The following is an 11,991-nucleotide window of genomic DNA, read 5'->3' on the forward strand; positions in this document are numbered from 1 at the left end:
ACCAACCTGCCTTCCATTGAGGACCTGTATACTGCACGAATCAAGAAGAGGGCCGTGAAAATATTTGCAGATCCCTCGCATCCTGGACATAAACTGTTTCAACTCCTACCCTCAAAACGACGCTATAGAGCACTGCACACCAGAATAACTAGACACAAGAACAGTTTTTTCCAGAAGGCCATCACTCTGCTAAACAAATAATTCCCTCAACACTGTCAGACTATTTACTGAATCTGCACTACTATTAATCGTTTCATAGTTCCCATCACCAATCTCTTTCCACTTATGACTGTATGACTATAACTTGTTGCTGGCAATCCTTATGACTTATATTGATATATTGACCATCAATTGTGTTGTAAATGTTGTACCTTGATGAACGTATCTTTTCTTTTACATACACTGAGAGCATATGCACCAAGAAAAATTCCTTGTGTGTCCAATCACACTTGGCCAATAAAATTCTATTCTATTCTATTCTAACAGCTTTATAATGAAGAACATTGCATTCCAAGGATTATGAAGTAAAGGAAGGGAGGAAAAGAAAGTAACATTAATTGTAGGAGCTAAAATTCCAACCTTTGAAACATAAAAGCTATGGGTTTTATGTTTGCATGATGGCAAGTGCATATTGAGGACCCTATTAAAACAATCTGTCCAAAAAATATGGCTAAGGATTCATAAAAGCCACTGTTATAAGTACTTATTTATTTCTTATTTGTGCCTTAAAGCTTTATTTCTTCTTTAGGGCCACTTAAATGCAGATTAAAGTATCCTTTAATTCACTTAATAAGTTTCATCCTGTCAGCAGTGGTTATAATAAATAGGCTTTCCCGCTCACTCCCTCCACAGTATCCTTATGTAATATAATGAATACAAACGTTTGGTTTCTGGTTGGGTTTTAATTAATAAAGCATACAGTACTGGGAAATTATCCTAATTAGGTAGCAACGACAACTCCCCTCCCAAATCCAAACATTTAATTCAGCATTTTCACAGAGGCTATTACTATTCACCAACTTACTGTTGCAAGCACACCTTATTTGGAAAGCCAAAAAAAAAAAACCACCACCCTAACCAAACCACTCTCGTGTAATCTCACTCTCCCTTTCTGCTACTTTCAAAGAGAAGGATGTTAAATTTCACCGGTCCACTTACGAATCGATGGGCGGCAGAGAGCTGGGAAAAGATGCCCCTGACAACAAGTGGGACCCAAATTAAACTTCCGAGACCCCCGCCCACTTCCTAGAGTACGTAAAGGAGCCCGGGAACGCTCTCCTTCTCTCTCCAAAAAACGGCTTTCGCTTCAGGGGGAAAAAAGCTCCTTCCAGCCACCCACACTCGAGGGGTCTGGCCTGGCCCCCAGCCCCTTTCCGCGGCAAGAGCATCCCTGCTCGCTTTTTCCCTCCGTGGCCTTACCCAAATAGTGTCTCAGGTCCAGCAGAAAGTGAGGAGGGCCCCCGTTGAGCTGGTAGAAGAGGGAGCCTAGGCAGAAGAGCAGCAGGGCGGCCATGCAGAAGCCGTAATCGCGGAGGGAAAGGAAAGGCAGCAGCGAGAAGGGCCTCCTCCTCCTCTTCCAGCCCAAGCCGTGAGCTGGACCCCCCGAGGAAGCCGGGGCCACATGAGGCCGGGGCTCCGGACAGCCCGCCCCATAGTGTTTCGGAGGCGGCGAGGCCGGCAGCTCCTGCTGCTGCTTCATCGTCGTCGTCCCCGGCGCTTTCCTCGCCGCCGCCGCCTCCTTCTTAGACAGCTCGCCGGGCAGAGCGCATCCTCCATCCGCCTGCCCCGCTCCGCCTGCCCTGCACGATGGAGGGGAAAAGTTCGCCGGAGGTTCACGCGGTTTCTCTCCTACCCATTGCCGGGCTTCCCCAGCGTCGGGGCGAGCTTAGGACTCGGGGAAAAGAAAGCAGCCACCCAACCAAATCACCCCCCGCCGCCGTTGCCCCCTGAACGGGCTTAGTTCGGTCTCTTAGTTCGCCGCGGCGGCTTTCGGAGCTCCCTCTCGCCTTGCAGCGCCGCACTCCAGCCAGTTGCAAGCTCAGGTTACAAGTCCGGCGGACGGCGGGCCGGTGGCTGCAACTCACTAAAAGCCAAAAAAAAAAAAAAGTTGTTTGCGTCTCTCTCTCTCTCGGCCGCCGCAGCCGCCACCTTCCTCTCTCTCTGCCCAACTCTCTCCAGCTCCCCGGGGGCCGCCTTTTGCTCGCTCCACCACCGCCCCCTGGAGGACGGCCGAAACACATCGGGCGAGGCGTTGGGATTCGTTCGAGGCTTCTCCGAACTCTGCTCCAGTCCTTCCCTAGCGGCGGAAGACGTCACCGACCTCCTTTCCCATTGAGAAAAGGGCGGGGAGGGGCAAGGGGCGAGGGAGGGTTCCCCGTTTCTTTCAGACCGCCTTGTTTTGGCTGAGAAAGGCGGTTGGGCTTCGGGATGACGTTAGCGGCAGCAACCGCTAAAAAAGGCTTTAGGGGGTCGCAACGATAAATGATTAGATTAGCTTTTTAAAAAAAAATGATTAGAGAGCAAACTAAGGTTCTCAGGGCTGTTTGGGAAGATAGCAATAGCAATAACACTTAGACTTATATACTGCTTTACAGTCCTCTCTAAGCGGTTTACAGACTCAGCATATTGCCCCCAACAATTTGCACTCCTCATTTTACCCACCTCGGAAGGGTGGAAGGCTGAGTCGACCTTGAGCCTGGTGAGACTTGAACTGCTGGCAGCCGGCAATATAGTATTTCTATTCATAAGGAAAAGGAACCTCTCTTAACTTCACTCCACTTGGCCTAAGTCTAAAGGAATATAGTAAAGCCGGGAAAATACTACAGGCAGCCAAATGCTGTTTCCCACCTTTTTAAAAAGATGTGACTTTTTCATATACCGGGCAGTGGTGAAATCCAATTTTTTTTACTACCGGTTCTGTGGGCGTGGCTTGGTGGGTGTGGCAGGGGAAGGATACTGCAAAATCCCCATTCCCACTCCACTCCTAGGGGAAGGATATTGCAAAATCTCAATTCCCACCCCACTCTTGGGCCAGCCAGCCAGAGGTGGTATTTGCCGGTTCTCCAAACTACTCAAAATTTCTGCTACTGGTTTTCCAGAACCTGTCAGAACCTGCTGGATTTCACCCCTGATACAGGAGTGAACCATTTTCATATTTATTATGTTAAAGACTACTAATTCAAATATGGAGGTGCTATTGTCCATAGAGAGAAACAATGGTCTAACTAAGGTTCAGCAAATCTCTCAAACTCGAGGATGTTTTCCCCAATGTGCAGGAGTTACTGGGACATGCTCAGATTTTGTTTTTTAACTACCACTCTAAAGTAATGCTCCCTTTTCCAATTCCCCTATAACCTGGATTCAGAAAAATAGAGCTGTATACAAGCATTTCTATCTCTCGGGAGCTATAATGGTATGTAGAAATGACCTTGGAAGATAAAGAGGGAAAGCAGCTAATCACGGTCTGATAAAACTTGAGTGGGAGAGAAGGGATGAGGAAAGCATATCAGAAGGGACTTCCCCTAGTTTTCTGAAGAATAAAAGTGAAGGATGGTAGGAGGACCTTCAGATTTGCAAGATTCTATTAACATAACTTTGCAATAAGTCTGCGTACTTCTTGTTTGGAACTAATAGACTAACTAGTTGCTGTTAATATAATCTTGTAATAAGGGTAGAACTAGTACTCCTGCATGCTTCTTGTCTGGAACTAATAGATAGACTAATTAGTTGCTATTAATAGAACCTTGTAATAAAGTTAGAACTAGTATTCCTGCATGCTATTCTCCTGTTAGCTTTTTGTCTTGATGAATTGGTTTTCTATGTGTGTGTTTACCATTTTTTATGTACCTGTATGGAAAGTTGCAAAAAGTGGTTCACTGGCTAAGATGCTGAGCTTGTCGATCAGAAGGTCAGCAGTTCAGTGATTCGAATCGCTAGCTCCGCATAACAGAGTCAGCTCCCATTACTTGTCCCAGCTTCTGCCAACCTAGCAGTTCGAAAGCACGTAAAAAATGCAAGTAGAAAAATAGGGACCACCTTTGGTGGGAAGGTAACAGCATTCCGTGCACCTTTGGCATTTAGTCATGCTGGCGACATGACCACGGAGCCTTCTTCGGACAGGGTTGGTTCTTTGGCTTTGAAATGGAGATGAGCTCCCTAGAGTCGGGAACAACTAGCAGATATGCAAGGGAACCTTTACCTTTACTATATAAAAATGCTGTGGAATAACGATTTTATATCCCATGACTAGAGGAGGCCAACAAAGGCAATGATGGCTAACCTTTTTGCTGTTGCATGCCAAAAGTGGGGGGAGCGCAGGTACCCCTCCCCCGCACCCTGCCCCCATGTATGTGCGGGTGACCCCCCCAGTCTCCCCCCGCTTTTGGCACGCGACAGCAAAAAGGTTACCAGTGGGCCCATTAGGCCTGTTTTTCACCCTCCCCAGGCTCCAGAGGCTTTCTTGGAGCCTGGGGAGGATAAAAATTGCCTCCCCCCCCCCCGAGGCCCTCTGGAGGCTGGAAACGGCCCATTTCCCAACTTCCGGTGGGCCTTGAAGGCCCGTTTTTCGCTCTCCCCAGGTACCTGAGGCTTTCTTGGAGCCTGGGGAGGGCGAAAACAGCCTCCCCGCCCGAGGCCTTCCGGAGGCTGGAAACAGCCCATTTCCTGACTTCCGGTGGGCCCAGAAGGCCCTTTTTTCACTCTCCCCAGGCGCCAGAGACTTTCTTGGAGCCTGGTGAGGGCGAAAATGGCCTCCCCCCCAGGGAGGCCCTCTGGAGGCCAGAAATGGCCCATTTCCCGACTTCCAGTGGGCCCAGAAGGCCCGAAAATCAGCTGGCCAGTGTGCGCATATTCCCTGGAGCTTAGCTAAGGCAACACTCACATGCCCACAAATATGGCTCAGTGTGCCACCTGTCGCACGTGTGCCATAGGCTCGCCATCACGGAACAAAGGGATAAGTTGATGCTCTGACTGGACAAATAAAGTTCAGCTAACTTGGTTATCATTCTGTTTCTCTCTAGCACAATAATACTGATCAATGTTGAGAAACAATAATTACACCAAATGCATATGTCAAGGTAATTTGTTTTTAGATTTAAATGCCTTCCCGAAAGTAGTGAGTTCTAAAAATATTAAACTGTAGCTCCATATTAGTCATACTGGCTGGAACAAATGTAAGTGGCATTAGAAAATGTCTGGAGAGTGCTAGGTTGGGGAAGATTGGTAATAGTTCTTTTAAAATAAACTTTTATTCCTAAATTTCAGCAAACCTTCTATAGCCTAGTGATCTATGACTTCAAGAGAAATATCCAACTGCATTGGTATACATGAAAAAGAACAAGAAGTTAAAAATAAAACCTTTGTTTTCTTGAAGACAAAGTGTTAGAATGAAAATTCTATTAGGGAAAATGTTCTATGGTTCTAATTTGAGGTCTCTAGTATGTCTACTTCCCCACAGTCTTTTTCAAGACAGATAGCAAAGATGTAAATTTACACATGAAGTCTTGGTCACATGCGATTTATTTATAACCACCCATTGTTTAAGAGCTCTGGGCAGTTTACAAGATACAAAAAGCTTAAAACCACTAATATCTATCAAAAGTTGAGAATAAATAAAGCAAAGAAGTGGTCTTGCTTGAATCCCAATAACAACTTATAATATAGGCTCTGCCATCATACAAAATTGTTATTTCCCTGTTCCGTCCTGATTATTGAAGGTACAAAATCCCTGTTTTCCATTCAACGGATCAATATGCTATAAACAAAACAAATAAATATATTCAAAAAAGGTAAAAAAGTAGCCATTTTGGTATAGAGGTTAAGGTACTGTTCTAGAAACTGGGAGATTGTGAGTTCTAGTCCTGCCTTACGCATGAAAGCCTTTGGACAACTTACTCTCATTCAGTCCAGCCCACCTCAGAAGATTGTTGTGGGGAAAATAAGAGAAGGAATGAGTATTAAATATGTTCACTGCCTTGAATTACATATTTATAAAGTAATAAAGGCAGGATAAAAATATAATAAATAAACAAAAATAAATTTCAGCTCTTTGGCTGCAACAAGATACAATCCATAAATATTTTCAATATCTGTATACTACTAAAGCTTTCATTGTGTTTTATCAGTTTATACCCTCAGGTTAACCCAAATAGCACCTTATACCATAACTTTGGAATAAAGATATCTAAAATCTACTAACTTAAAGAGTGCATAAAAAACTTGGGACTCATTACGCCTGTGGAATTGAAATTTTTATGATGTTCATATCAGTTTAATTTGCAAATTTGTAGCCATTGCAGCATCCCTGCAATCGCATGATCATTATTTCTAACATTCCCTACCTGCTTCCTAAAAGCAAAGTCAATGGGGAAGCCAGCAGGAAGTTGGAAACTGGTCTGCTCCCATGCTTTTTTTGCTCACCTATGGTCATTCTGTTTATTCAGCAAAAACTCAATATTTGTCACTATAATTATTTTTCTATTGATCATATACAGTCATACCTCGGAAGTTGACAGCTTCAAAACTTGTTGAATTTGGTATTCAATGCACAAGGAAGAACTTGCTGATGTCGGCTGCCTCGTGAATTGATATTTCTTCTGACCGAAATAGCGGGTCACATGTAAATCACATGGTTTTCTCCGTACTTGTCGGTTTTAGTATTTGTCGCATCTTTAATGAATTACTGATGAGTACTGAGGTACCATTGAACTCTTGTTAGATTATTGTGGGACCATTCAGCATTAGGGTAAAAAAATCTGGTCAGCTAAAATACATTGTTCATTCTGCCCACAACAAATTAGTTACCTATCTCTCAGAGAACGACCCACAGATTTGTCTAGTATAAATGCATTCTTGTGAACAGCTTTGATCCCAAGTATGACTTTTTGACCCTCAATATTTCTTTCATTTGGCATTTTTAATCCCATTTCAAATTCATGTCCTGCTGTACTTGGAATTTCAATTTTCTTTTCATTCTTGGAAAGATAAAAGGAAGAAAGCAAGTTAGACAATCAGTAGAAATACTGATTCTTTTGTGATGACTAATTCATTTTGGATTATACATCTACTATATCACATGAGCATTGTTCCCTTATGAATTTTGTAAATTGCTCAATGGGTTTAAATGGACTCCAGAAAACAATGTATTCAAGCTGACTGAAATCATTGGACTTCAATGCATCATTAAGCAGTTAAATACTTCAGAATCCAATATTTTCTTATTTAATTTCTTCTACCTACATATACGTTTTAGGTTGCACTTCATTTTCAGCAATACATTGTTACTAGAATGTAAATTTATCATTATAACCAGACTAATAATATTTATAGGTTTTGGGGGGAGGTTATAAAAAAGGGCTCAGGGGCTAGGACGTTGAGCTTGTTAATTGAAAGGTCGGCAGCTCGGCGGTTCGAATCCCTAGTGCTGCCGTGTAACGGGGTGAGCTCCTGTTACTTGTCCCAGCTTCTGCCAACCTAGCAGTTTCGAAAGCACGTAAAAATGCAAGTAGAAAAAATAGGGACCACCTTTGGTGGGAAGGTAACAGCATTCCGTGCGCCTTTGGCATTGAGTCATGCCGGCCACATGACCACGGAGACGTCTTCGGACAGCGCTGGCTCTTCGGCTTTGAAATGGAGATGAGCACCGCCCCCTAGAGTCGGCAACGACTAGCATGTATGTGCGAGGGGAACCTTTATCTTTACCTTTACCTATAAAAAACTGGACTAAATTTTTAAAGAATTAACTCATGAGCAATACTAAGTATATGTTATCATCAGCTGTTTTTCTTGGGATATGTCCCAAGATATTCGGACAATAGCTCAGAAGTTAAATTAAATAACAGTATGTTTTGTATATTTGTCTTTTTGGCTGCTTAGGAAAAAAAAGTATGTTTTGTTCGAACAAAAAAATTCAGAACAGAATTCACAAAAAAATTACACATAGGAACAGAGTGAAAAAATTCAGAAATCCAGATAGTGCCTTTGAACACCAGAATTCCAGTTAGAATTCTGGATCTTTATCATGTGGCTAATTTCCTCCACTCCTTCTCTGTGTCCACATAAACAGACAATAGAAAGCATTAGAGATAATCCAAATCAAAGGCCAAAATCACTTTATACAGTTCTCGTTGAGCTCTGCAATAACCAAATGTCTCATTTATTAACAGAAATAATGAGTAAGGTTTTGTAAAATTAAATCTTATGAATCACATGATTTAATTCCAGCAAAGCAGTTATTAAAAAAAGAATCTGCCAACTGGCAACATACAATTTCCTGAGAAAATTAGTTAGTTTTGAATGAGTCAAAATTCATAGAATAAGCAGAGCTGAAACATTAACTATGGGACAATCCTTACCTGATTAAAAACCTTGTTCTGGGACCCAAATTAATAGGTTTTTTTTTTAATTTGCATTTATATCCCACCCTTCTTCGAAGACTCAGGGCAGCTTACACTATGTTAGCAATAGTCTTCATCCTATTTGTATATTTATATTAATTAATAGTGATATTAGCATGTTTTTAAATTTGTCTGTATCATAATCACATATTATCAAATGATTTCCAACAAGAGCACTCTTAAAGCACCGTAGCCAGTCCTCTGTGCCTGTTGCTTACTCCTGAAAGAATTTACTCCTTCCAAAGCACTTTTCTCTTAATCTGCTGAGAAAACAAAGTGGAGAAAAGCAGAAATGTAATTGCAAGTTGAAGACTCTGCACTTACAAAACCCACGTGCTTTAAAAATTGTGTCCCGATCAGTGGTGGGTTTCAAATTTTTTTTACTACCTGTTCTGTGGGCATGGCTTGGTGGGCGTGGCATGGTGGGTGGGTGTGGCAGGGGAAGGTTACTGCAAAATCTGCATTCCCACCCCACTCCAGAGGAAGGATATTGTAAAATCTCCATTCCCATCCCACTCCAGGGGAAGGTTACTGCAAAAATCCCCATTTCCTCCCGATCAGCTGGGAATTGGAAGGCAGGGAATAAATGCGGGTGAGGCCAGTCAGAATTTTTACTACCAGTTCTCCGAACTACTCAAAATTTCCGCTACCGGTTCTCCAGAACTGGTCAGAACCTGTTGAAACCCATCTCTGGTCCTGGTAGACTAATTTAAATAAGTAAATCTACTATCGACTACCATGGTCCATAGTTCTGACCTTTAACCTTGATACTAAATACAAGTTTTTGTTTCCCCTATTTTTTCTTCTCATTTTAATTACATTTCCTCTCCTCTCAAAATATCCTTCCTAATCAAAACTAGCAGCAGCTGCTTCAGTGCCAGTTGCATAAAATGACTCAGTTGGCATTTTTCCAACAGTCAGGCCAGTTAATCTAAGTCAGCAGGAAGACAATTTACTTTCAATATAAAGGGCATTTTGCTTGGGAATAGGGAAACTGACAACTAAGCTCTTCATCCCCATCCACCTCTCGCAGTAATTAAGCCTATCTCACCTATCATCCCTCTAACTCAAATGCCTGATGTGAATTTTTTAGCAGTTTAGGCATGTAGAAGGCAACCCCTTAAAGTTGCAATGAAATCCAAGCCAATCTGCAATCAAACCCTAAGTTTATTGGGAAAAATATAAAAAGTACTATTAAGAATGTAGCAAGAGGTTAATTATAAAAAATAAATAAAAAATTATATTAGAAGGCCTATCTAGATTCACACACACACACACTATATATATATATATATATATACATATATATATATATATATATATATATATATATATATATATATATATATATATATATATATAGTGTGTATATATATGGTAGCTGAGCAGATTTATTAAATATCTCTTTAAAATCAGCATTGATTTTTCAGAGTCAAATAAATCAGCCAGTAAGAACAGATATTTTTAAGTAATGACAAGGTAGAACAAGGAAGATGAATAAAGGTCAGATTCCCATGTTTTATCCTGTTCGTTGAGGATGTCTTTGATTGGCAGTTTTTCTTCCTCTATTCAAAAAACAATTGTCAGAATTTATTTGCATAGATGAGAAACTTCAAGGAAGTCAATCTTGCATATCAGAAAAAAGATGCTAGTAGAATATAATTAGATGTGGGCATTGGGGATTTTTTTCCAGCCATTACAAATTGTTGAAAAGTTTGCACATGGCCAAAAGGCAGAGGGTATAATTTAAAATGTGACTGTCAAATCTCTTCTTCCCAAGTTTCTCATCTTAAGACCTGATATTTGATAAAGTGCTGTCAATAAGGGCTGAATCTTTAATTACTCTGGTCTGGCTAGCTAAGAAGTTTATATTCTTCTGTCTATATTCTCCTTTCAGTCCAGTCCTAGTAGAAATAGAAAGGACAGTACCTAGAACAATTTCAGTTCAAGCGATATATAGTATAGAAATATACCATAGTATAGATATATAATACAGCAAATGTTGTACCTATCCTGAAATGTAAGGTGAGCTGTATAACTGCAATCCTGCACAGAAAGTTTAATGAGGAATTCCCTTATTAAACCAAAAAAAAAAGCAATTTTCAAGATATAAAAAATATATTAGGAAAAGAGCAATAGGAGAAATAAGGAATTGCAACTATGACACACAGAAATTTAAATAGAATCAATACAGATGTAGTAAACTAATTAGGAATACTGTAGACTTTGGGATTAGCGAGAGTTGGAGAAAGAGTATCTGAGTTTGCTGCTTGGATGTTATTAAATGTACCCTCCCTCACCCACATAGAGACAGCTTTTCTTATTTTTTTATGTTGTTTGTTATTTGTACTTATTAATGAATTAACATGTTTAAAAATTGGTTTTATAAGATGTGAAGATAACTGAAAGCCAGGCTCTTTGGAGAGATTGCCTATTGCTTGGTCAAATCAAAGCATCCTAGCTGCTGTTATAAGACTATCATACAAGTCCAGGAAAAGGATTGGCTGCTTTATGAAGCTGCTCACAGCAGAGGTGGATTTCAACAAGTTCTGACCAGTTCTGGAGAACTGGTAGCGGAAGTTTTGAGTAGTTCGGAGAACCAGTAGTAAAAATTCTGACTGACCCCACCCTCATCTATTCTCTGCCTCCCAATTCCCAGCTGATCGGGAGGAAATGGGGATTTTTGCAGTAACCTTCCCCTGGAGTGGGGTGGGAATGGAGATTTTACAGTATCTTTCCCCTGCCACACCCACCAAGCCACACCCACCTAGCCATGCCACACCCACCAAGCCACACCCATAGAACCGGTAATAAAACTTTTTGAAACCCACCACTGGCTCCCACCACAGGTACAATAATTGTGCTCACCCAAGATTTAAAGTATTCTAATTTCTAATGAATAACAAGAAAATGAAAGTCCAAAGAAAAAAACAATGGATACAATCCAAACTAATCTGTACAATTCATCTTTAGAGAATTAACATTAAGCAAATTAAGTGACCAAGTTCTTCCAGAAAAATCTATGCTGCCTTGAGAAATATAATGTTAAAATTGTTATTAACTTTACACCTACAAAAGCCCAAGTTGGTTACATGAGTTCCATTTTTTTAAAAAAATCTCAAATTGTAATCATGTTAGTGCACTAGACAGGGGATCTTGGTAAAATGAAAAAAATGCTATTACCTTGAAAAAAATGCTATTACCTTGCAAGCCAAAGGATTTCCTTTATAAAACCCTTCCATTTAGTTCTTCTTTAGACCAGGAGAGTATAAATAGGAAAATGCTGCAGTACCAGGAGATGCCAGAGTTGAAGAAAAAGAACTGGAAAAAATTATGAAATATCGTGACCTGGCCATCAAAACTACATGGCTATGGATGAAACATGTAACTGTGATACCCATTGTCATCGGGGCACTTGGTACCATGTCCAAGAATTTTATAAGATACATCAACAAATTGCAGCTTCCTGCAATAACAGCAGCGGAACTGCAAAAAGTAGCGCTACTTGGAATATCGTACATCTTAAGAAGGTACTTGTTTGATACCTAAGACGCTGGCAGCAACCCGTATCAACCATTAGCACCAGTCAGTGGTATTT

At 41.0% G+C, this 11,991-nt stretch overlaps 1 protein-coding gene across 5 annotated transcripts in view; it reads right to left on the minus strand.

The window, feature by feature from the left end:
• The window catches only part of UST (uronyl 2-sulfotransferase), a 152,213-nt gene extending 140,600 nt beyond the window's left edge, over nucleotides 1-11,613 (minus strand). For 4 of the 5 annotated variants that reach the window (XR_009153540.1, XR_009153541.1, XM_058169909.1 and 1 more), the window contains exon 1: nucleotides 1,420-2,138. Coding sequence is in view for 3 of the 5 variants with exons in the window: in XM_058169909.1 (XP_058025892.1) it covers nucleotides 1,420-1,699 (280 nt within the window). In the remaining 2 variants the exon portion in view is untranslated. Of the gene's footprint in view, nucleotides 1-1,419; nucleotides 2,139-11,596 lie in introns of those variants that run through there. The other variant, XM_058169918.1, reaches the window with a different exon arrangement.
• Nucleotides 11,614-11,991: the final 378 nt, after the last annotated feature.

This window comes from Ahaetulla prasina, chromosome 1 (genome assembly GCF_028640845.1).
Source record: "Ahaetulla prasina isolate Xishuangbanna chromosome 1, ASM2864084v1, whole genome shotgun sequence".
NCBI lineage: Eukaryota > Metazoa > Chordata > Lepidosauria > Squamata > Colubridae > Ahaetulla > Ahaetulla prasina.